We start from the raw sequence: 24,230 nt of genomic DNA, 5'->3' as shown, positions 1-24,230 counted from the left end.
GGTCTGACCTGCAGCACTAGGCAAGGTCCCTGTCCCTTGCTTTCATCCTGGCGCTAAGGAGGGAGCAGGAAGCTCTGTGTGAGCTTTCAAGACCTTGGGCTCTGTTCTTCCTGAGTCCACCTCCCCAGGGGCAGGTGCCTTGCAGGAAGGAGCACACAGGCATTCAGGCCCCACTGCCACTCACCATGTCCGACACTTTGAGGCCCCCAAAAGAGAAGACGATGGCATTGGGTGGGGTGGCCACGGGCAGCATGAAGGCCAGGGAGGCAGCCAGCGTGCAGGGAAGCATGACGTAGAGAGGGTGGAGGCAGATGGCCTGAGCCTGGATGGGGAGACAGTGGGCAGAACTGATCCCAGTCCCCATTCCCAATTCTCCAGCTTCCCCTCTCTGGAGGACAGTATCCCCCACCAACGACATACCCTCTGGCCACAAACCCACCACTTCTGCCAGGAGGCACTAGGGTGACCTGGGAAGGGCCCTTTGACCTCTCTGGAGGGGATGAGTGTGCGGCCCTGCCCAGTGGGGCGTGGTGAGGGGAGGGGCCCATAAAACGGATCTCAAAGGGGCTCCAGGGTGTCATCAAAGGCTGTGGGAACGCGCCAGGGGAGGAAGGGGCTGGGGACGCTCCAGGGAGTCATTTCAACCTGTCACCTCAGGACTGACCAGAACAGGGGCTGGGCCGGGGAGGTGGGCGAGGCCACCAATGAGGCCCATCAGGATACTCAAGGGGTGACATCACCAGGGACGGAGTGAGTCAGGGGCCAGAGGGCCTCAGGGCTCAAGGTAGCCAAAGAGTCTGAGGAAGGGTGGGAAGTTCAGGGGTCTTCTCCCAGAAGCAAGAGGAGGTGCAGACAGGTCACTCCGACCTGCAGGCAGGGCCCCTGGATGAGGTGGGCGGGAGGGCTGCCGGAAAGAAGCATGTCTGAAGGACCAGCTCACCATGGAGGCCAGAATGGGCAGGAAAAGTGTGGTGGTGGCCACGTTGCTGGTGCACTCGGTGAACGTGGCAACCAGGAGGCTGATGATGAGGGCAATGGCAGGAGGTGGCACATTCTCTAGGGGGGTCAGCTTTTTCCCCAGCCACTCAGATAGTCCTGATTGCTGTGGGCAGAGGAAGATAGTGTGTGAGAATTTGGGGTCCCTGGGGCTCCAGAGTCCCCTGCTGGGGGTCCGGGAGGGTCCTGCTCCTGCCTCTATCTCTCTAGAGTCTTCAAACTCCCATCTGCTTGGGAAAGAAGGTAAGACCCAGCCAGCACCAAAAGGCCCCTCTAGCATTTTGAAGAACACTTGGGTGTGGGGAGAAGGGTCAGATGAGAAGCTAGGAGATGGCGCCAAAGTGCCTTCTTGGGAAGCCTGGGGCTTAGTGGGAGTAAAGGCTTTAATTCCTTTTCCTCCTGTTCTCCCAAAGGCTCTTGGGAGCTCCCTGGCCATCCTTAGCCCTCTCCCGGACTCCGCCAGCCCAGCAGACTGGCAAGGAGAGAGAAGGGTGGAGGGCCCTGGGAAGATGCTGGGACAAGGCTGGCAGGAGAATGGGGGGCAATTCACAGGGTCATGAGGCCTCCAAGGTCATTCATTACCTGTCCACGAGTGTACTGCCAGACTGTGAGTCCCAGGGCGCTGGGATTTTATCTCGCATGATACTGCCCACCCAGCAGGCAGCACAGTGCCTGGCACAGTCCGTGAGAACTAACCCCAGATCCAGGATTCTCTGACCCAGGGAAGCTGCCTCCTGCCTGCACAATGAATGAGCTTAGCCAGAACACGGAGGCGCAGAGGGGCGCAGGCAGTTTCAGGGACTTCCCTCCTGCTGGGAGGCTCTGGGGAATGTTGCGCTCTCCGGTCCCTAGAGCCCGGCCGGGTGTGATCATGGCGCCCCCTGGTGGCCTCAGCGGGCCAACTGCGTCCCCTTGACGCTCACTACTCCCTAAAGCTGTTGCATTCTCCGCCTGGCAGAGGGTGAGGCTGCTGGAGTGAGGTGAGACAGGGTTGGAACTGAGAACAAATAGTTCCTGCCCACCAGGGGAGCCCGCCTTTCCTTTGGCTTTGGGAACCGTAACAAGCGGAGGTCCTTAAGGCTTGTGTTTCCTCCTCCTCCCTTAGACGGATTTCTAACCTGTCTCTCCTGCCGCTGCCAAGGCTCCACCCACCAGGAGGATCCTGTGTGGGATGGAGGCAGGGTGCCTCTTTCCCTGCCACAGGGTCCGCGTCCAACGGGCCGGCGAGGGGGCGGGGCTTTCTCACCTCGCTGCCCTTGGCCAGAGCAAAGCCTCCCCCCAGCAGGAGCACGATATTCCAGGGCATCTTCTCATTTACAGTCTTCCAGTTGAGGAGGGCCGGAGGGGCCTTCAGCCTTCCAGGGTTTTCTATTTCCCAAGCAGAGGAGGACGGGTCACCGAGAGCTGACAGGTTTTTCCTCCCCTCCCCCTGGGTCACTCTGTGGGTCCCTATCAGAGCTCAAGGCACGCAGCATCCTCACTTTGTCCCTGAGTCCCGGCACCCTTGGCAAGTCATCCCAGCCTCTCTGGGCTTTGACTGTTGCTATCAAGTGTAGTTGAAGGCGCATTCCATGCTGGAAGGCAGGGGCTGCCCAGAGGCCCCTCCCTGCCCCACTCCAGGTTCTTACCTGGATCCTGAGTCAGCCCTGGGATCTTGGAGGGCACCAAGAACAGAATTACGCCAATGAAGATGGCCACTGTTCCATCAGATGCCATGCTGTGGGTAGGGCAAGGAGGCTAGGCTTAGACTCAGGGCTGCTCAGGGTCATAGGGTAGAACAGGGGTGGAGAGGAGCCCCTCCCATAGAAGTGCAAAGCCCTCCCTGCAAGTCCTCCCCACCATGTCCCCTCTGGGTCTGCACCAGGGGCCCTGCTCCCTTCCCTCCTCCCTTAGCCAGGTGAGCCCCAGAAGTATCTCACTCTCCCCAAGAATGCTCACCTGTTTCCATCCTTGTCAGAAAAAGCCAGGTTGCCCCAGCCAAGGAAAAAGCCCGGCTCCCGGGTGAACCACAGCACCACCAAGGTGACAAAGAGGACAGAGACAGCCTTTTCTGCAAAGCTCATGGGGCCCAGTAGCTTGTGTTCTGTTTGGATGACACGGAAGGCTGCCTGCGCTCTCTCCTGCGCCTGCTCCCCAAAACCGAAGTTCTTCCGGAAGCTGTGGGTGGGGGCGGGGAGTTGGGGTAGCTCCTGAGGATCCCGTGCCAGGCAGGGAAGCAAGGGACTCTTGAGCACCTGTGATACGCTGATGCTGGCAGGACTGCTACCCCACCAACCTGGCCCTGACCCTACCCAAGGTTCTGGAAGAAGAGCAGAAGACTCAGGGGGAGGGCTGGGGTGGGGTCATGGTTCTTCTTTAGCAGAAGCAAGGCTTCGACTCCAGAGGCAGGTTTCCCCATGCTTAGCCCTGCTCCATCTGCCCCACTGACCCCTTTCCCTCCCGGGATTGTCTTGCGCTAAGGACTTCTGTCCAGGACTCCCCATTCCCCCCTTCCAGCAGCCTTTCGGGAAATCTTTCCCTCCCTCTCCTACCTGCTTCTCGGCATCCCCTGGGAGCCTGAGCCCCACCCACACCACTCTTGGAGGCCGAGGAGACTGCCACCCACTTCTGTGTGCCCCTTGCGTAATTTGGGTTGACTTTTAATTTTTCACTTGGGTAAGTCTCAACTCCCCTGATGGACCGTGAATTCCTCAGCGGCAAAGACCATCTACCTAGCACAGCTTTGAATGTCCCATGATGCCTTGCATATGCGGGCGTCTTTGACCACCACCCAGCCTCATACCAGCCCCCAGCCTCCATCCGGCTGCCTTGCACTGGCCCAAGTGACTGTTCCAAAGCACAGCAACAATACTTAAAAACTTTCCACGTCCCCTCTTCCATCCTCACCGCCCCCACACACCACACCCTGGGCAGGGAAGGCCTATAACTCCTACCACAATACCACAATACCACAATACCACCCTTATCACTATTCTCCTCCCTCACTGACAGCAGACATCACCAGTTGATCTCAGACCCAATTCCAGCTGAGCTCCAGCAAGGTCTGACTGGATGGTCAACTCAGACTTCTCTGGTCACTACCCATAACCCAGGGCTGGAAGTTAAGAATAAAACCTATTTGCTACTCCTGGCCTCAAGGACAAGGTCCCAGCGCTTGATGTGGCACACAGGACCTCCGTCATCTTCCCCTGCCTCCTTCTCCAGCTTCAGTTCCTGATACTGCTTTTTGATCTTGATGTTTCAACCAACAGAACTCGAGTTTTCTCACATTCTTTCTTGCGTCTGCACCTTTGTGTAGGCTGTTGCTACCACCTGGAGTGCTGTTACCCCATTCGGTATCTGGCTGGCTTCTCGTTCTACAAGATTTGGCTTTGACATCATGTCCCACAGGGGCATTCTGGGATCTCCACTATCCTCAGCCTTCTGGGATCTCTACTATCCTCAGCCCCAGGCTTCTTGCTGTTGAGTTAGACAAGCTCCAAGGACAGGGGCTGCACCTAACATCCCCTAGTATTCTCAGTGTCTCACACAGGGCCAGATGTCCAGTAAGAACGCAAAAAAACCCTTTGGAACTGACCCTGCTCACTGTGTGCTCCTTAAGCATTAACCAAAGGACTGTGGAACATTATGGAATGGATCTGGCCTGGGCATCAAGAGACCTAGTTTTCAGCTTCTGCATTGGCAAATCTAGCTGTACACCACTCTTGGAGCCTCAGTTTGCTCATCTGCTAAAAGGAGTAATAATCTCCGTGCAGTAAATCCCTCAATGGTGGTGGCAAGGGCATACAGAGGCCTTGGCAGGGAGAGGCCTTCTCAATGGGAAGGTAATTATACCCTTGGTGGAAACGGCTACCAGATTACCAGAGGGTAAGGGCAGGACCCTGGGCTGCTTCCACTTCTGCCACCACTTACTTGAACCCCAGAAAGAGGATCTGCAGCCACAGCCAGGAAAGCACCAGCAAGATGACCATGGTGGGGAAGGCAAAGCCGAACCAGGAGGCAAAGTTCACCACGTTGCCGTTTTTGGGGAAGAGCCTGGGGGTGGGGGTGGGAGGGACACAGCCGGTCGCATGACCTTGCCCCAGGGGCCTCCCAGGGCAAGTGCAGACCCCTTCACCCCACCCTCAGCCCCGCCCTGGCGCCGCCCCCAGTTACTCACGAGTTGACTTGGCCTTGCAGCACCAGGTTGGGCGTGGTGCCCGTCAGTGTGGCGATGCCCCCAATGCTGGCCGCGTAGCACACGCACAGGCTCATGCCCTGGCTGAAGCGGACCTGCTCCTGTGGCTGTGTGGTTGGCTCTAAGGACGCGGCGGGGATGGGGTGGACCTGCCCGTTATCTGGGAACAAAGGAGATCTCAGCGCGGGGGAGGGTGGGGGGGGTGGGGGGGCTGTCCGTGAGCACCCTGGACCAGCTGGGAGGTAGGGGAGTGAGGGGAGCGAGGCTGCAGTCCAGGTCTGCGAGGGCTTGCACTCCCTGGGCTCTCAGGCTAGGTCAACCCTCAGACACCATCTGGCCCAACCTCTCTCTTGAGAGGGGGAAACTGAGGCACAGAGCCCGAAAGAGGATTACCCGAAGCACACAGGACGAAGGGAGCCGGGATCCCTGACAGCCCACCCAGAGTCCAGCTCTCTGTCTTCCTGAGTGGTCTAGCATCTCATCTGGTCCTGCATGGAAGGGATCTTCAGAATGTGGGATTTTTCATTTTAAAACTAGGGATAGGGGCACCTGGGTGGCTCAGTTGGTTAAGTGTCTGCCTTTGGCTCAGGTCATGATCCCCGGGGGTCCAGGGATGAGTGCCGCATTTGGCTCCCCACTCCGCGGGGAGTCTGCTTCTCCCTCACCCTCTGCGCTTCTGCCTGCTTGTGCTCTCTCTCTCTCTCTCAAATAAATAAAATCTTTTAAAAAGTTAAAAAAATAAAACTAGGGTCCGTCTTGGGCAAACCAGGACAAGTTGGTCGTTGCACGTCTCCCTTTTCTCTCCCTGAAAGCTCTGAGATGACCGCTCTGTCAAGAACGTCACCCCAGACCACCCCCCCGCCACCACCACCAAGAGCTGAGATGGAGGGGGCAGGGGTGGGGGCAGAGCAGGGTTGACCTTCACCTTTCTCATCAAACTTGGTCACTTTTTTCTGGGGTCCTGGCTCCTGGAGTTCAAAGGCGGGGTTGTTGCTGCCTTTCTCTGCGTCCTTGCCTGTGGGTGACTGGTGCAGCTGGTCCAGGACAGCATGTGCGATGGGCACCATCATGGCGGTGGTGGCTGTGTTGCTGATCCACATGGATAGGAAGGCTGTCACCAACATGAAGCCCAGGAGCAGCCTAGGGACAGACAAAGATGGAACCGCTGGCTGGCGTCCCGCCATCCCTTCGGGGACTGGATCCCCAGCACCCCACCCGTTCCAGGTTCTCCAGTCCTGGTTGGTGGGAACTCACAGGGCTGGCCGCACCCCAATGATGAGGAGCACCCGGAGAGCAATGCGTTTGTGCAGGTTCCAGTGCTCCACGGCAATGGCCACCAGCAGCCCCCCGACGAACAGGATGTTGCTGTCCTTAAAATACTCGAGGCAGACCTAGCAGGCAGGGACAGCTGAGAGGCAGGAAGGGGTCTCTCCCATGACCCCTGATATTCCCACAAACACAGACTGGTCTCCTGGGCTCTAGGAACCAAGTGGGAATGGTCTTTGGATTATCTTCCATTGAAAACAAACCAGGTTCCAGGGCACCTGGGTGGCTCCGTGGTTAACCATCTGCCTTCGGCTCAGGCTGTAATACCAGGGTCCTGGGATTGAGCCCTGCATCAGGCTCCCTGTTTGGTGGAGAGCCTGCTTCTCTGCCTTTGCTACTCCCCTTGCTTGTGCTCTCTCTCTGTCACATAAATAAATAAAATCTTTAAAAAAGAATTTAACCAGGTTCCTCCCCTTCTTTCTCCCCTCAGAAATGAGTGGGAGATAATCTAGCCTGATTCCAGTCATGTTTCAAGCCATTGACTGGGAGATAGAGAATTTAGCACTGACACTAGAAAGTACAGCAGTGACTCTCCAAGTGTGGTCCACAAGCCGGCTTATCCCCCATCTGGAGCTTGCTGGGAACAAAATGCTCAGGCATTTTGTCCCTGATTTCCTGACTCGGAAGCTCTGGAGTTGGGGCCCAGCAGTCTGTGTTTTCACCAGCCTTGCACGTGGTCCCAAGACACACACACTCATGATTCAGAGCTGTTGACCCAGGAGAATACACATTCTTTAGCTGACTTTCAAGGACCCTTTTCCTGGGTCACCTGGCCTGTCCACCTCCCTGGCCTATACCTGATCCACTTTGAATTAACCCTCAACACCGACCATGCCCTCGGCATTTCTAGAATGCGCCCCCCCACAACACTGTCATCTTCTGACTCCTCCCTTAGTGCTCCCTGACCTGCCAAACGGAGGCAAGGACTCCTCTTCTGTGTGCCCTGCCTGTGATGAGGCTTTCCTCCATACCAGACCCCCTCCATCCCAGGAACCTTACCTCAGAGGCATCCATTATGCCCATCAAGGGGTACAGGAAGATGGGGAAGAGGGCGGTGACAGCCAGGGGCAGAGCCTCAGTGCACCAGAAGAGCGCCATGATGATGATGGAATAGGCACAGGAGGCTTCCTGGGGGCAGGAGAGGAGCAGAAGAGCTGTTGGAAGGTCAGGCCTGTGTCCCAAAGTCATGTCACCTCTTGGCCCCGAGAGAAAACAGGCCATTGGCAACAGTGTAGAAAGAGTCTGCAGAAGCCCCAGTCATTGATTCCTGAGTCCAAGGTCTCATTTCAAAATGGAAATAAAGAACAAAGGAAGGCACTCACCACCTCGTCTTTGACCTTGAGGAGGCTACACGCTGTAATCCAGCCACACAGGAGGGACTGGAGAGCTTAGAGTTGGTCATCAGGCCCCACCCAGCCCGAGGGGACTGCAGGGGGCCAAAGTGAGGATCCCCTAGATGAGATGGGGGGCTCATCTAGATGGGACTTAGGCCTGGATTCTGCAGACCTCTACCTGGCTCCCTGGCCTTCCCCGACTTTGTCAGAGCCTGTGAGAATTATTTGTATGACGATGCAATGAAATGTTCGTTTCCTCTCCCGGAAGGGGAGCTTCATGAGGACTGAGTCGGTTTTGTGGCATCTGGGTGCTTGGAGTTCAGGACCCAGCAGGCTTCAGTGCAAAACTTTTCTGAATGGGGCGCCTGGGTGGCCCAGTGGGTTAAGCCTCTGCCTTCAGCTCAGGTCATGATCTCAGGGTCCTGGGATCGAGCCCCACATCAGGCTCTCTGCTCAGCAGGGAGCCTGCTTCCTCCTCTCTCTCTGCCTGCCTCTCTGCCTACATGTAATCTGTCTGTCAAATAAATAAACAAAATCTTAAAAAAAAAAAAAAACTTTTCTGAATGAATGAACCACTAGGAAGTTTTGTAATAGTGGGAGTTCTCCTTCCCAGCAAGCCTGGAATGACCCCAGCATCACACAATGCCGGGAGCTGTCATACACATTTATAGAGTATGTAAAGGTTCCCACAGCCCTGAGCTGTGCAGGAGATTGTGGTGGGGGGAACTTGAATCATAGTCTTGCAAGTCTTTGGGTACCAGAAGTGCTCCTTTCTTTCTGGAGAGGCCAGACATCAGAACTGGGAGGGGACCTGGGGTGGACATGGAAGTCAGAGAGCCTCCAGGGTCCTGGGGTCCCTGCAGGGAGGGCCCGAGAATCATTAGCTAGAAGGAGGCCTCTGGGGCACCTGCCCACTCTTTGCCAAAGGGGTTGTGGGGCTGCAGGCTGTGCCAGGACAATGGGCTGGGAGGCTTGTCCTGACCTCTTGTTTTTTTCACCTGGTGCTCACCCCGGAGTACCTCTTCCCCTTAGTGCCCTGAAGCTTGGGGAGCATCCCTGGGGGAAGACGAAGCTGCTGCTGATGGAGCAACTTTTAGGGGCTGGGTGTTTTTCTGGGTAACTCAAGCAGCCCTGAAGGTGGGTGTGGTGGGCCCAGGATCTAGAGAAGCTGGAGGGGGTGAGTGGCTTGCTCAAGGTCACAGAGAACTGGGGAGTGGGAGAGCCAGTCTGGAACCCAGGCCAGGCATCCAGACTGAAGAACTCCAAGGGCGTCTCCCCAGTGCTCTAGGAATGCCTGGAATGGAATAGCATGCAGCCTGCCCATTCCCCACCGTCCTCACGAAACTTCCATGAGCTCTCCTCACCCTGGACATGGACTCTTCGGCCCCAGGGGTGGGGCCACCTTGACCTTCGTCCAGAGACCCACCCTACCTTTCCCCCAGCAGGAGGCCAGTTCTGCTGACTTTGCTGTTCTCAGCGGCTTCCTTCTCACTTGCATGGATGGTGTGGCCAGTTACTCATCTCTGCACACCCCCGCCCACCCCGGGCTAAGGGCAGGCCGGTCCCTTCTGGACCCTGGCGGCCCCCACCCCCAACTGACTCGGAATTCTCTGGCCAGAGACAAGGAGGGGGCTGGGGTGTGCGGTCAGTGCTGATTCGAGAGGAGTGAGCTGACAACAGCACATGTATCCCCCGGACTCCTCCGTGCCAGGCCTTGGGTGCCCCGTGCTTTGGGTGACTGTCACATTTCATGGCTCGGTGAGGTCATGACTGACTATTGTTCCCATCCCACCGATGAAGAAACGGAGGCATAAATAAATGAAGCCAGTGTCTCCATGTCACACGTCCGCAAGTGAAGCAGCCCGACTACTTGGCTCTTGATCTTTCCCTTTCTGTCCTGAGTTGAATCCCTTAGTTGTGGGCTGCCCTCCAGCCTCAGGTTCGCTGAGACTAGGTGGGTGGATAGGGATGGGCTGGGGCTCTCAATTCCAACAGAACTGTCTTCCCTGGGGCCTGCCACTTCCCGCCATCAGGCTCCAGGCAAGTAAAGCCCAAACCTTCCCCATCTGAGACCCCATTCCCAGGCTGCAGAGAGAACTGTTAATCGTTAACCCAGCACCCCCCCCCAACTCCAGTGTGTTCCGTCTATGGCTCCCTTACCCCTTTACAACTTCCCGGAGTCCTCTTCTCGTCCGTCAGTCTGTCTCTGGATCAAGCCCAAAACCGGTTTCAAAGTCCCATCCAGAAGCCTTCTCTGGCCCAGGTGGCCCTAGCCCCGAGTCTACATCCTATCCACCTGGGCAGTCTTGTCCAGCTGTAACATAACTTGCTGACCTGTTCTTCCTGGGTCATAGGGTGCTTAACTGAGGCGTGGAATTCCAAGGAATCTGCGGGAAAACTATTCCATCTTTGCGCTAACATCTAACTAAGGCTCCAAACATAGGCATTGAAGCCATGTTGCAGTTAGGGATACCGCGGCTGATTTTTGTCTCCAAGGCCCTTGATCATGGCCATCAGCCATCAGCTATGTGCTGCATAGATCAGTTGATGCCGTTATCTCCAAATGTATCTCGAAATACTGTTTCTATCCATCACTCATTCTGACATGGTAGTTGTATCAATGCCAGATCTTTATTTAATGCATGAATGATCACCTGTATTCCTGAATTGCACTTGGCTTTTTCATATTTTTAGTACTTTCTTTCAAAGTAACTGGTTTCCTTGGCAATCCCATATGTTTTCTTTTGGGTATTTTAAAGCTCTATTCCAGAAGGGTCCGAAGTCTTCCCCAGACAGCCAAAGGTGTTCATAGCTCAGAAATGGGTTCGTGTCTGTGAACGAGGGGCGCCTGGGTAGCACGGTCGGTGAGAGGACCGACTCTTGGTTTTGGCTCAGGTCGGGATCTTACAGTCACGAGATGGAGCTCCAGGTCGGGCTCCAAGCAGTGCCCCTCTCCCTCTGCCCTTCCCTCTTGTGCACTTTCTCTCTCGTGAATAAATTAATTAATCTTTTTTTAAAAAAAGATTCTATTGGGACGCCTGGGTGGCTCAGTTGGTTAAGCAGCTGCCTTCGGCTCAGGTCATGATCCCAGCGTCCTGGGATCGAGTCCCACATCGGGCTCCTTGCTCCATGGGGAGCCTGCTTCTCCCTCTGACTCTGCCTTCCACTCTGTCTGCCTGTGCTCGCTTTCGCTCGTGCTCTATCTCTGACAAATAAATAAATAAAATCTTTAAAAAAAAAAAAGATTCTATTTATTTATTCGACAGAGAGATAGAGAGAGAGAGCACAAGTAGGCAGAGTAGCAGGCAGAGGGAGACGCAGAAGCAGGCTCTCTCCTGAGCAAGGAACCTGATGTGGGGCTCGATCCCAGGAACCTGAGATCATGACCTGAGCCAAAGGCAAATACTTAACCAACTGAGCCATCTAGGCACCCCAAATTAATTAATCTTTAAGAAAAAAAAATCCGGGGCGCCTGGGTGGCTCAGTGGGTTAAGCTGCTGCCTTTGGCTCAGGTCATGATTTCAGGGTGCTGGGATCAAGTCCCGCATCGGGCTCTCTGCTCAGCAGGGAGCCTGCTTCCCTTCCTCTCTCTCTCTGCCTGCCTCTCTGCCTACTTGTGATCTCTCTCTCTCTGTCAAATAAATAAATAAATAAATCTTAAAAAAAAAAAAATCCCTGAACGAGGTTTTCAGCTACCTCCATTTTGACCTCAGTCCATACTTTCTAATTAAGTTCTTCTTTAAAAAAAAAAAATTGGGGGACCTGGGTGGCTCAGTGGGTTAAGCCGCTGCCTTCGGCTCAGGTCATGATCTCAGAGTCCTGGGATCCAGTCCCACATCGGGCTCTCTGCTCAGATTTTAAATAAATCTTTTAAAAAAAAAATTATTTGATAGAGAGAGAGAGAGAGAGAGAGAGAGAAAGAGTACTGCAGGGAGGGACAGAGGCACAGGGAGCAAGAATCCCAAGCAGACTCTGCGCTGGGCATGGAGCCTGACATGGGGCTTGAACCCATAACCTAAGCTGCAACCAAGAGCCAGATGACCCACCGGCTGCACCACCCAGACGCCCCTAAGTTCTTCCTTCCGCTTTTCTCTTATCTCAAGCCAAAAAGATGCAGGCAAAGAAACCCTGATGGAAACCAAAATGACCCCCCAAGCAACAGCAGGGACTGCCCTGACAGCCACAGGAAACTGCATGATTGACCCCGAGACGGTGGTCAACTTGACCTTTCTTGCCCACCTGTGGGACCTTTTCTTTGTCCCACATTTTCCTTATATAAACCAGCATGTATTTTCAGCACTTTGGAGACCTTCCTGGAGACACTAGTCCGCTCTCTTACCTGTGATGGACGTGCTGAGAGAAATCCCTTCCTCTTCCACCACGGCTCATCTCTCTGCCTTTGAGTTTTATGAGCAGCAAGTGGCCCAACCCCCTCTGTTTGGGTCCCTCACAGCCAGGTGCTCTTGCTCTCTTGAGCCCCAGTTTTATCCCTGCCTTAAGGTGAAGGGAAAGAGAACAATGACCTAGCACTAACTATGGTAGCTTCCCTGAATTAACCTTGGGAACTTTCTAAACCTGTAGGTCCATCTCCAAGTGGAATCCGTCTCTCGGTGGGAGAAGGGGTCTCTAGGAGCCCCAGCGATGCAGTGTGAGCCAGAGCGAGGAATCAACAGAGGTCAAGCTTGTGGAGCTGGGTGGGCACTCCGTGTCCCTTCCCTCTCATTTCCTCCTCACATCTCCATGGGGCAGTGGTTGTTGCTCCTTCCGCAGTGAGGGAGGAACCTGGGCTGGCCAAGCCCAGCTGGCAGCCTATGGCGTGGGACCCAGTCAGTTTATGCTCTGGCCACTGGCAGTTCCCCAAGGTTGCTGGCACCGTACAAGCCCACACACCAATCCCATACGCATAGCCTGCACTGCAGTCTATGGTGGCTCAGCTAGCAGTGGGGCAGAGTTTCCCCCCGCCCCCCGGCAGCTAATGCTTCTTGCTCCCTTCCTCTGTCACTACCTTTCCCTTGCCCAGGCGGGCAGGGGAGGTGCTCCCCAGCTCTGTGCCTTGGCTGAGGATTTGCTCCTCTTTCAGTATCTGTTTATGGGCTGCTGAGGACAGGGAGTGAGTCTTTTCACCTCTGGGTGGTTTACCCCTGGCTCTTTGGTGGGTGCTGGCCTGGATGCAAAATCCTCCTTTCCCACTTGTGCCACACCACCCCTACATCAGGAAGTCCCTGCTATTGGGAGCCTCTGGGGGGCAAGCCCTAGGCCCCTCAACTGTTCATCAGGCACTCATTAGACAAATACCCTCTCCCCTCCAAGTCTGCAGTCCTGCTGGTCATCTATACCTCAAATGCCCTCACTGACTTCTCTCCAGCTCTTGGCCACCGGCTTCGTCTGAGCCCCAGCATCTGTCACCAAGAATCCTATAAGGTCTCCTGGTTCACCTCTCTTCTTCTCTTGTGCCGAAATCCCTTCTCCTTGCTGCAGGCAGAGCAATCTCAAGTCACAAGTCTGTTTGATCCACTCCAATTCTCCAACATGGATACACTCACCTCAAAACAACTCAAATCCCTTCAGAGTACCCCACTGCTCTCAGGAGAAGTTTGGGGCTTATTTGAGCCTCTCTTCCTTGCTCTCTGCTCCAGCCACACCAGCCCTCTTCCAGTTCCTCAAATGCTCCATCCTTCTCCCAGCCACAGGGCCTTTGCACACACGATTTCCTCTCTTATGCACTTTGCTCAGTTGATGTCTACTCATTCTCAAGATCTCAAGTATTCCTTTTTCAGGGAATCCTCCATGGGTTCCCTGTTTTCACACATGAAGCCCCTGTATCTCTTCTGCCTAGCACTCATCACAGGCTATAATTAAATGTTTTGTTTCATGAATTTTTTTTTTAAAGATTTTATTTATTTATTTGACAGAGAGAAATCACAAGTAGACAGAGAGGCAGGCGGAGAGAGAGAGAGGGAAGCAGGCTCCCTGCTGAGCAGAGAGCCCGATGCGGGACTCGATCTCAGCACTCTGAGATCATGACCTGAGCCGAAGGCAGCGGCCCAACCCACTGAGCCACCCAGGCGCCCCTCATGAATTTTTTTATGAACATCAACCTTTTTCATTAGACCATAGTCTCTAGGGAGCTAGGGCCGAGTCCGTTTCAGCCTACCCCATCAGACACCTACATGGAATGGGCAGGAATGCATAAATGAGAGCAGCAGGCATGAATGAGGCCCAGCCCTGGCCCTCTGGGGCTCTGGGTGCCCCCATGTGGGCTGGCCCTTCGGCCCACTGTGGGCAGGCTGCCCTGCAAAGTCAACAGAGGACAGGAGAGATCAATACTCAGAGGACTTCCAACCCCCCAGGTTGGCAGCTAATGGGAAACACAGGTGAGAGGTCAGAAAACTCACGTGCCCAGGCCCAGCTTAATGGCTGTGTCCTTGGGCAAGTTACATCACCTCTCTCAGCTTTTTCTTTCTTTTTTTGTAAGCAACACTGATCATTTCCAGCTATACACACATTTATCTCTTTTATATGGTTTCCTTATCTGCAAGTGGGAATAAAAGAAACACCTGCCCCTCTGGGCTATTATAAGGATAAAGGATGTGAGTATGTCATAAAGTACGGTTGACAGCAGTGAGCAATTGGTGGGATTGGCGTTGAGAGATGAATGTACTCCCGGTTCCCGGAAAACCAGTGTGGATTCATGAGGCACACATGGAGATGACAGTGCCAGAGTCCAGGGCAGACTCTGGACCCAGGGTGCGGGCAAGGTGTGGGACCTGTGGGCATCATGGCCTTTACCCATGATGGGCACAGAGCAGCCCGTGGCTATTGCACAGCTGCAAACATGCCTTTAGTCTCAGAGCACCATGACTTATTCCTCCTGGAGACTGAAGGTTAACCCAGGGAGGGGGGATGGGCTGGCACACAGGGGGCCACTCCCACTACGCCCTGCCCCTAGTGAGGAGTGATGCAGTGAGCACTCCCAGGTCTGGGAGTGAGGTGACGTACTAGGCGGCAGCCGGCCAAGAACCATGGCAAAGGCGAGACCAGAGTGGGATCCCAGAGGAGAAGGGGCCTGAGGGGTTCCAGAGGGGATGCTGAACGGGTGCTGAGGGATGAAGAGGAGTTCGGCGGGCGGGTGGGCAAAAGGTATTGAGGTGAGGGAGGGAGCAGAGAGAGAACAGAATGAGGCATGAGTGATTTTGATGCATTCTTGGAGGGGTGTCATGCTTGGAACAGGCCTTGTCTGCCTTAGGGGAGATCCAGGGCTTTATCGGGAAGACAGTGGTGAAAAGTGAGGCCCTTAAAGGGTTTTAAGAGGAGAGAGTTACACTGTCAGGTTACACGAATGCTACTCTATGTGATTTTTTTTTTTTTTTAAAGATTTTATTTTAGAGAGAGAGAGGGAGAGAGAGAGAAAACATATATGAGCAGGGACAGAGGGAGAGAGAGAACCCTAAGTAGGCTTCACACTCAGCACGGAGCCTGACGAGGGGCTCCATCTCACAACCCTGAGATCATGACCTGAGCCAAAACCAAGAGTTAAATGCTTAACCAACTGAGCCACCCAGGCACCCCATCCCCTATGTGATTTTTAAAAATATGTGCACAGTGTCTGTCTGTAAATATATATACATATATGAATCAGAATTAGAAAGATAGAATGAATCTAATGAAATGTAACAATATCTGTGATTTTTTTTTCCTGGTGGCCAAATCAAACATATGGTTAATACTATTGTGATTTGCTATCTACATTCATAACAGAAGGAAGTACTAAATTTTCCTTAGATGTTATAGACCACAAAATATAGGGTTTCTTTCCATCCAAGTTCACAGACTTCCTGAATTCTCCCCCTAGATTCCCAGGGATGAGGAGTCCCTGCCCTGGCCACTGAGGCTGTCATCTGGATAGGCGCCAGGGACGAGGATGGGAGCAGGACGTCTCCATTTCATTCTTTGGTACTGTCCAATGTCAAACGATGTCAGTGTGTCATCTAATTAAATAAATACATCATCTAAAGAGGAAAATAGGGGGGCTCCTCGGTGGCTCCGCTGGTCAAGCGTCTGCCTTCAGCTCAGGTCATGATCCCCGGGGGGCTGGGATCGAGTCCCGCCTGCACTGGGATCCCTGCTCAGTGGGAAACCTTCTTCTCCCTCTCTTTCTTCCCTGCTTGCGTTTTCTCTTGCTATCTCTGTCTCTGTCTCTCACTCAAATAAGTAAACAAAATCTTGGGTAGGAGGAAAGGGAAGCAAACACTCCCACGTGCCTGCTCTGGGTGTCTAGACACACTGCAGTGAGCCCAAGGGCTGGAGGGACCTGGGGCAGGAGATGCAGAGCAGGCCGGACTGCCGGATAGTCTTTCCAGGTAATAGTAGGTCCAGGCTAAATACCTAACCTTTTCAAGAGACTGAATATGCAAAGGGGAAGACAACCAGTTCATATACGAAAATATGTCCCGTGGTCTGCAGCGACCAGCCCGGGGAAGCCAAATTACAGCCTCTAGAGCCGGTGGCCTGAGCGCTCCGGATTTGCTCAATGACGGCGGGCTTTCCTCCATGTTGCCCCTACTCTCTACCCTCACTTCCAGTGCCAGACCAACTGGTGAGAGCCAAATCTGCATCCCTAACCAATCACATGGCCTCCTCTGCCAACAGCCTCTGGTCGGGGCACCCCTGAAGCCTCCCCTTTCCTCCAGTAAAGCATTTCCGTCCCCGCCCCACCTTTGAGGGTCTGCTAACAGTGAGCGGTGGTGGCTGGCTGCCTGCCTTTCCTCTGCCCGCTCTCACTCCTGAGATCTTTGTTTATTTCTGCACTCCAGTCTGAATGAGTTGGTTGCGTCATCCGCTCTAAGAGGCCAAAGGGAAACAATGGGTTTCTGAGTGTCAGAGAAGACCAACGCCGGGAGTGGTGGGGGAGAGTCCTGACCTCTTGGGCTGGGGGCCAGGTCAGCATGGGTCCACAGAAGAGCAAAACGGCAGGCAAGACTGACTGTGAGCAAAGCATTTCCACACTCCATGCGTTCGATGGACCTCGCCGCTGGATTCTATGCAGGAAACTACTGTGGAAGATTCTACCTGGTTTGCCCATTCCTGACCCTCACCTAGCAGGTGCTGACGGGCTTCGACATAATCTAATAATTTGGGAACAAAGTCCAGACTGGGGAAAACTCTCTCTCTCTCTCTCCTCCAGGAACCCCGCTGATTTGGAGGCTGGGTTCTTCTTCCTCTTTTTTATTAAAGATTTTATTTATTAATTTGACAGAGATCACAAGTAGGCAGAGAGGCAGGCAGAGACAGAGAGAGGGGGAAGCAGGCTCCAGGCTGAGCAGAAAGCCCTATGTGGGGCTCAATCCCAGGAATCTGGGATCATGACCTGAGCGGAAGGCAGAGGCTTTAACCCACTGAGCCACCCAGGCGCCCTGGGTTCTTCTAATCCTACTCCCAGGCACCCCAAGAGACCAGAAAGTCTGTCTCCAGGTGGTGGTTACACTTAGGGACTCTACCTCACTGTTCTCATGTCCGTGACCAGCTGCACCTCACCTTCCTGATTCACAGGTGGGAACATCAAGGCCCCCTTGTCGGGACAACAGCCCCTGTGAACAGAAGTCATCTCTGGAAAAGAAGTCAGGTGCCTGGGGCTGGTTGTGCTTTTCAGAGGTTAAAAATTCAGATGAGAGGCAGAAGGCACAGGGAACCACCGCCTACGGGGCCCCAGGTACCAGGGATCCTGGTTCTTATTTTTAATCTTCACACAGCCCCTTAGAGAGGAGAGGGCTGGTGAGGTCACATACAGTGTGGATTTGAACCCACATCTGTCTGGCTCCGAAATCCCATTTTGTTCCCTGGGCTCTGCCTTCTTGATCAAGAGCCAGGAAGTTTCAAAAGATAGAGGGGAACCCCAGCAACGAGGTCCAGATTCCACGTGCAGTCTTCATGCCCACGGGGAATCATCTGAGTCCTGCTCTGTCCCTGGGGTTCAGGAATAGCTTGCAGTTAGGGTATTTTAGTTACACGGGTCTTAAAGCTCACATGGGGCAACACGACATACCATTCGTCTAGTCTAGGAGAGCAGCTGATTCAGATTAAGAATTTCTGCCTTCTGTTCCTCCTGTAACTACGATCTGGATTTTAGCTAAGCTCGGTCCTGGCAAACACTGTGCCCCTAGGAGACTGTTTTTCCAGATGGTCCCATGTGGGGGGCGGGGTTGGGGAGTGGGGCACCTGCAGTTTTGACCTAAAAACCCTCCTTCCCCGGGGCCTTGCAGGGCTGACCACATGGGCTGACCTCCCCCTGACTCTCTAACTGAACGTACACGGTCTTCCCCTTGCTCTACTCCCTGTGCCACGGTGGCCTTGATCATCCCTCCAGCTTTGCCAAGCTTGCTCTTGGCCTTAGGCCTTTGCACTGCGTGTTCTGCCTGGACAGCTCTTTGCTCAGAGCCGTGCTTGACTGGCCCTCGCTTGTCATTCAGGTCCGAGGGTAAATATCATTGCCCCAGGAGGCCTTTCCTGAACACCCCATCCCAAGCAGCCCGTCCCTAAGCCATAGTCACAGTCGGTTCTCACAGCATATGTTTCTGTGTGTCTTTCCAGCCCCTGCACCTAAACAGTCCTTGGGACGTATTACTTGCTTCCTGATGGGCAAGTGAGCAGGCAAGTGAACGGGTGGGTATGAGGTTTGGGGCACACCCATAGTGCCCCTTCACTGTCCGGTGGTTGAGCTGGGGGAAGCAGTGAGGAGGCCTCGGGCCCCACCGTCCCTCCTCCCCTGGGACCACCAGAGGATGGCGAGCATTTCCAGGATTGGTTGCTATATCTGGAACACACATTATGATTCCGGCCCCTACACCTTTACTCCTATGGTTGCCTTCACCCGGCCGGCCATCTATGGGTGCCTCTGACTGTTGGCATCTCACTCAGCCTTCAAGGCCCAACTCAAACAACACCTGCTTTGGGTTCACCCCTGAGTCAGTGGGAAGAATTTGCTCCCTTCTCTGAGCTCCTTTGCTATATCTCTGTGTAAACACATGTTCCTCTGACAGCAACCTGAGGACAGAATCCCGTACTCCTTTCCAGTAACCTCTAGCACAGAGCCTTGGAGCTCAACAGACTTCCCCAACTGCAGCCCAGTGGGAGCACTGGCTGATGGCAGGGTGGATGGGAGGGTAGATGGCTCAAGAGGTGACTCACAATGGGGCCACCAGCCTGTATCCCTGGACAGCTTTGAGCAGAGACCCTCAAAGCCATGTTCCAGTTTAGACTTTGTCTTTCTCTAGCTGGGATTTCAGACAAATTACTACTCTGTGCCTTAGTTGATAGGTCTGTAAAATGGGATAATAGTTCTCTCACAGTAACTCACAGGTTATTGTGAGAAGTAAATGGGTTAGTGCTTTGAAGTGCTTGGCATCATGACTAGCACAGAAATAATACTCAATAAATGTCAACTGTTACAATATGGACATCTGTCTGAGCCTTGTCTGGGACTCATCAAACTCTCCATCCTGACAACTCCCCAGTCTTCCCACTTCAGGGGCTTGGGGGCATGGAGGTAAGCTTGGGAACTCACTCCAGACAGCAGGGGTTCAACACAGGGTCCTCTTTGCCCACAATCATGCATTCATGCAACGTGTGTTTTGTTGAGCACCTACTATGTGCCAGGTCCTGGAGATTCTGCATGGAAGAAGACAAAGGGCCTGCATGCATGGAGCCTACCTTCTAGCATAGGGAGTCAGAGAATAAATAGAAAATAAACAAATGCATCACTTCAGTTAGGGAAAGCCCTTTACTTAGGACAACAGGGCTTCCTAATAGTGTGACTGGCAGCGGTCAGAGAAGGCTTTTTCTGAGCAGGTAGATTGAGGCTGAAACCCGAGTGAGAAGCAATCATCTGGAAAAGAACATTCCAGGCAGGGAGACGAGTGATGTGCGGAGCACGGAGAAAGCTGGTGAGGCTGGAGAAGAGTGAACGAAAGGGAAGGGAAGATACTGGGCACTGGGGACCAAGGGGTCTCCAGGGGTGCAGCCCTAGGGACTCCTGGCTGCCCTAAGAGGTCTGGGTTTTATTTCGAGTTTGATTCGAAGCCTGTAGAAGGGCTTCCACAGGTAGTGGTCGAGTGAAGAATGGTCTGGGGAGGGAGAGGGAGAGGAGAGGAATGATGGCGGCCTGGACCCACTGGGGGGGCAGTGGCAAGCACTTCCACTCAGTATTTCGTAGGTCTCGAGTCAATCGGAACCTACTGACAGAACTGGAAATGAAGGGAAAAGAGGAATCAGTAAAGGCTCTAGGGGCACCTGGCTGGCTCAGTGGGGAGAGCTCGTGTCTCTTGACCAAGTCGGGGTTGTGAGTTCGAGCCCCACGTTGGATATAGAGATTACTTAAAAATAAAATATTAAAAAAAAAAAAAAGGGAAACACTCTGAAGTAGAAAGTTGAACCACATCTTGGTAAGACGGCAGAAAGAACCAGTTGGGAAAGATGGGCAGGACCTGTTCGTTGTGGAAACATAAGCCGTTTGGAGAAGATTCGGGAGCAAGTGTCCAGTGTTGGCTAGGTAATATGGAGGTTAGGGCTGGGCTTAAGACTGGGGAGTTGTCAGCAAGGAGATAGCCAAAGTCACCTGGGCGGGGGAGTGGGAATAAGAGGGGGCTTGGAAGGTAGCCTTTTGGAGACGGGAGTTGTCGTAAGGAAAGACACGTGCAGACAGATTCCAAGACCTTCCATCTGGAGAGACAGAGAAAGCAGACCTCTGTGGAGGGAATGTGGGATTCAGGGAGGGTCTGTTTGTTTTTTCACAGTGAGAGAGATTACAGCACATTTGTATGCTGATGGCAGAGATTAGGCGAGAGGGAAAAATTGAGGAGGCTGGGGAGGGGACAGTGAGGGGAGCAAAGTCCTTGAGAGGAGCTGGTTTCCAGGGCCTCCGTGGAGGGCCTAGACTCTGCGGGTAGGACTGGGAACAGTTCCTCCGAGTCAGGCCCGGGTCAGCACCATCTATGAGGCCAAAGCAGGCAGCAGGGCAGGGTGCAGCACAGGGCACATGGGCAGGGGTGAGGGGGGGTGCTCCCAACCCCTAGCCCTCCTGCCAGGGGGCCTGGCTTCTCTTCTGACTTGGTCTTTCCTGTGTGACCTTAGACAAGTTGCTGAATCTTTCTGGGCTGCACTTTCCTGAGGAGGGAAGGACTTTACTATCCTTCTCTCTGCAGTTCACACATAAAGCCCAACCTGTTTCAAAACCCATCGGATGGGTCCCCAGCACAGGGAAGTCACTGGCTTTGGCCTGAGATGAGGATCTCCTTGAAGGTCAGACGGGGCTTTGTCACTTACCAAGTGTCAGAGGCTCAGGAGCTGTGCCACAGCATCCCTATTCTCTCACCCCTTTGTGATACCGTGAACAAAAAGCCTGCCCCTATTTCCCTTTTGGGGACAAAAGGATGAAAATGGCTCAGTGGGCAGTCCTGGGGTTGTGGGGTGGGGGTTGGACCAGGGGATCCTGTGTCAGCCTTCAGGAGGCAGCAGGGTAGAGAGAAGACAGCCTAGGCTTTGGTGCTCAACCACACCCCCAGCTCTGCCACTTTCTGTGACTTGCCTCACCTGCTGTTTGTGAAACTTGAGTTTCAGGACCCTCCTCCTGAACTGACCCTCCCCTAAAGCCCTATAATTTTAGATTCATCATTTTATCTTTTTTTTTTTTTTACTTACAAGGGGTCCCCCAAAGTGTATTATAGCCAAGCTCTGTGAAGCCAGGATCTGCCCTGGTTTCAGTGACTTAACTTCACTTTTCCCATCTGTAAAATGGGGCAGTCAGGCTTGCCTCTGAAGGTGAGAGGAAGGGTCTGTCAGGGGAGGGGGAAGAGGAGAGGAAGGGAGACTGGATGCATGGTCCAGAGCAGGTGGTGAGGGCTCCAGTAAATGGGAGCCAAAGTTTTGGTTCCTGCTGCTTGGCCAAGGGAGGCAGGAGGCTGTGGCACCTGTCCCTCCACCCAGGGTATGCTGTTTATAGTGCCCACTGGCAGGGTCCCGTCCATTGTCCAATTCCTGCCCCTCTCCCTCAGCTGACTTAGCCTTTGGGATCAAGGGTGAGCTCGCTCTCTTTCAGTTTATACTCTCTCTCTCTTTTTTTAGGTTTTATTTATTTGAGAGAGAGAGTGGGTGCACGCACATGGCTGAGGGAGAGGGAGAAGCAGGCTCCCTGCTGAGCAGGGAGCCCCATGGGGCTTGATCCCTGCACCTTGGCATCATGACCAGAGCCGGAGGCAGAAGGCAGAGACTTAACCGGCTGAGCCACCCAGGTGCCCCTGTTTACACTCTTAAAGGCACAAACTGCCTGAAGCCAGCTTCCTCCTACACCCTTTCCACCCTTCTCCAGCAGCCAGCCCCGCTCTCACCCCACTGAGCCCGGCAGGGCTGGGGTAGCCCACGGTAGCCAGATAACCCCAGGTGCCTCCACCTGTACCCACCTTTACGGAACTGGCTTCCCGTCTCCCCAGGCAGCAGATTTCAAGTGCACCTAAGCCATTCCCCTTGGGCGGCTACTCCTGGGTGCCAAGCCCCCTTTGGGGTGCCTGGGTGGCTCAGTGGGTTAAGCCTCTGCTTTCAGCTCAGGTCATGATCTCAGAGTCCTGGGATCGAGGCCCGCGTCGGGCTCTTTGCTTGGCAGGGAGCCTGCTTCCCCTTCTCTCTCTCTGCCTGCCTCTCTGCCTAATTGTGACCTCTCTCTCTGTCAAATAAATAAATAAATAAAATCTTAAAAACAAACAAACCAAAAAAAAAATCCCTTTGGCCTCTTAGCCGTCAGTCTGAGGAAGACCACGAGGTCAGAGCCTCACTTCCAGGACAGGGAGGGATGAGTAAACCACGCCGGTCCTCAGGACGCCCAGCGCTCATCCAGACTGCCCTCCCCCGTCCTTCCTTCAGCCCTTTGGAGCCAAACCCCGAGTGCTTACCTTGGTGGGGATGAAGATGGGCAGGGGCAGAAGTAAAATAGGCAGGAAGAACACAAGCAGGTAGGAGCGATAGGCCCACAGGCCCTGCCAGCAGGTGGCCATGGTGTGACCCGTGAGGGTTTCTGGAGCCACTGCCTCCGGGATCCAGGGAGCCAAAGGAGCGATGCGGCAGGTAGGCGGCAGGCCAGGGCAAACTTATATAAAGCTGGTTGAGTGTTAACCATTGACCCACCCTGGCAATCAGACTGTTTTGGAGTCCAGGAGGTGAGAGTAAGGAGGAGGGACCTGCTGGAGGTGTAAAGATCAGGAAGACTTTGCAAAGAAAGGGAGCAGGCAAGATCAAGGAGTAAAAGCTTCGGGTTCTTTGAAGAAGTTAAGTCCAAAGTTAACTCCTTCTGTGAGTGCAGGCTGCTAAGGGCTGGAGGAGTCGGAGAAGGAAGGGTGTCTGGGAAGCCCTAAAGCCAGCTTCTGTGGGGCAAGACCCAGGCCCTCTCCCCAGCTCAATCTCCCCTCTCTCCTTTTATTCCCTCAAAGCTGGGTTATCCGAAGTACTGAGCCCCAGGAGGCAGTCTGGAGACGCCCTGCCCTCCAGGGGGTTTCCAATCTAAGATCGAGCCCAGCCAATCTGAAGCAAGCCCTCCTCCTCCTCCCTCCGGGTATCCAGGAAACTGTCAAAGGAAACTGTCAAAGTTACCCATCCTGACTGTCTCTTATTTGCTGTGTGACTTTGAGCCACTGACTTAACCTCTCTGAATAAACACTTCCTTGTTCTGCTGTAACAACTTCCTATTATGAGGCATAAGTGAGACAACCTATGGTATGTTGATCAGAAAAGGTTAGTTGTTTTTTTTTTTTTAAGTTCTTCCTGGTCCCCCACCCCCAACCCCAAACTGCCACAGAAGACCAGAGAGATTGATCTCTCCATTTACCCATCATCCATCCATCCCTTCACCCATCCCATTCACCAGACAAGTATGTGGCACCAACTGTAGACTCAGCCCCGTGTTCAGTGCCATGGTTGTAGTAATTAAGATGGTGCTGGTAACAGTGAATGTTTGTTTAGCATTTAGTACGGAGCTGGTTAGGGCACTGGTTCATTTACTCTGTACAAAACACACTATGAATTAGGTGTGACTATTCAATTTTACAGGTGGGACAACTGAGGCCCCGGGACATAGAGCCAGGCGGAATTTAAACATGCTTTCTGAGTGCCCTGAGTGCCCTGGGGAGGTCTAAACCCAACCGGGGGCACCAGGTGGAAGGAGAGAAGGAGCGTGGGGGCGGGGGGAGAGGGCGTGTGAGCTAAACCTTTGAAGCTGAATCTCATTGGGTTGCCTGGTGCCGAAGGGAAGATGGCTGGCAGAGGGAAGAAACAACCAGCTAAGGCCGGGAGGGTGGAGTGTGCATAGAGGTGTTTGTGTTGGAGGGGGCGGATTGAGGGTTGCAAGGAATGGCTGGAGT

General features: G+C 53.8%; 1 protein-coding gene across 2 annotated transcripts in view; it reads right to left on the bottom strand.

The window, feature by feature from the left end:
• The window catches only part of SLC13A2 (solute carrier family 13 member 2), a 28,746-nt gene extending 5,659 nt beyond the window's left edge, over positions 1–23,087 (bottom strand). Inside the window, exons 1-11 of one of the 2 annotated variants that reach the window (XM_004747002.3) lie at positions 22,770–23,087; positions 7,499–7,627; positions 6,428–6,564; positions 6,099–6,313; positions 5,156–5,333; positions 4,909–5,031; positions 2,935–3,153; positions 2,625–2,713; positions 2,243–2,364; positions 941–1,102; positions 185–322 (exon numbers count right to left, since the gene is read on the bottom strand). In XM_004747002.3, coding sequence (XP_004747059.1) covers positions 185–322; positions 941–1,102; positions 2,243–2,364; positions 2,625–2,713; positions 2,935–3,153; positions 4,909–5,031; positions 5,156–5,333; positions 6,099–6,313; positions 6,428–6,564; positions 7,499–7,627; positions 22,770–22,871 — 1,614 coding nt within the window. In that variant the 5' untranslated portion in view covers positions 22,872–23,087. Of the gene's footprint in view, positions 1–184; positions 323–940; positions 1,103–2,242; positions 2,365–2,624; positions 2,714–2,934; positions 3,154–4,908; positions 5,032–5,155; positions 5,334–6,098; positions 6,314–6,427; positions 6,565–7,498; positions 7,628–9,264; positions 9,426–22,769 lie in introns of those variants that run through there. The other variant, XM_004747003.3, reaches the window with a different exon arrangement.
• Between the last annotated feature and the right edge of the window lie 1,143 nt (positions 23,088–24,230).

The sequence above is a fragment of the Mustela putorius genome, unplaced genomic scaffold, assembly GCF_011764305.1.
Source record: "Mustela putorius furo isolate JIRA1106 unplaced genomic scaffold, ASM1176430v1.1 tig00003962_pilon_pilon_pilon, whole genome shotgun sequence".
NCBI lineage: Eukaryota > Metazoa > Chordata > Mammalia > Carnivora > Mustelidae > Mustela > Mustela putorius.
Note: the sequence above shows the minus strand (reverse complement) of the source record. Positions and strands in the feature narration are given on the sequence as shown.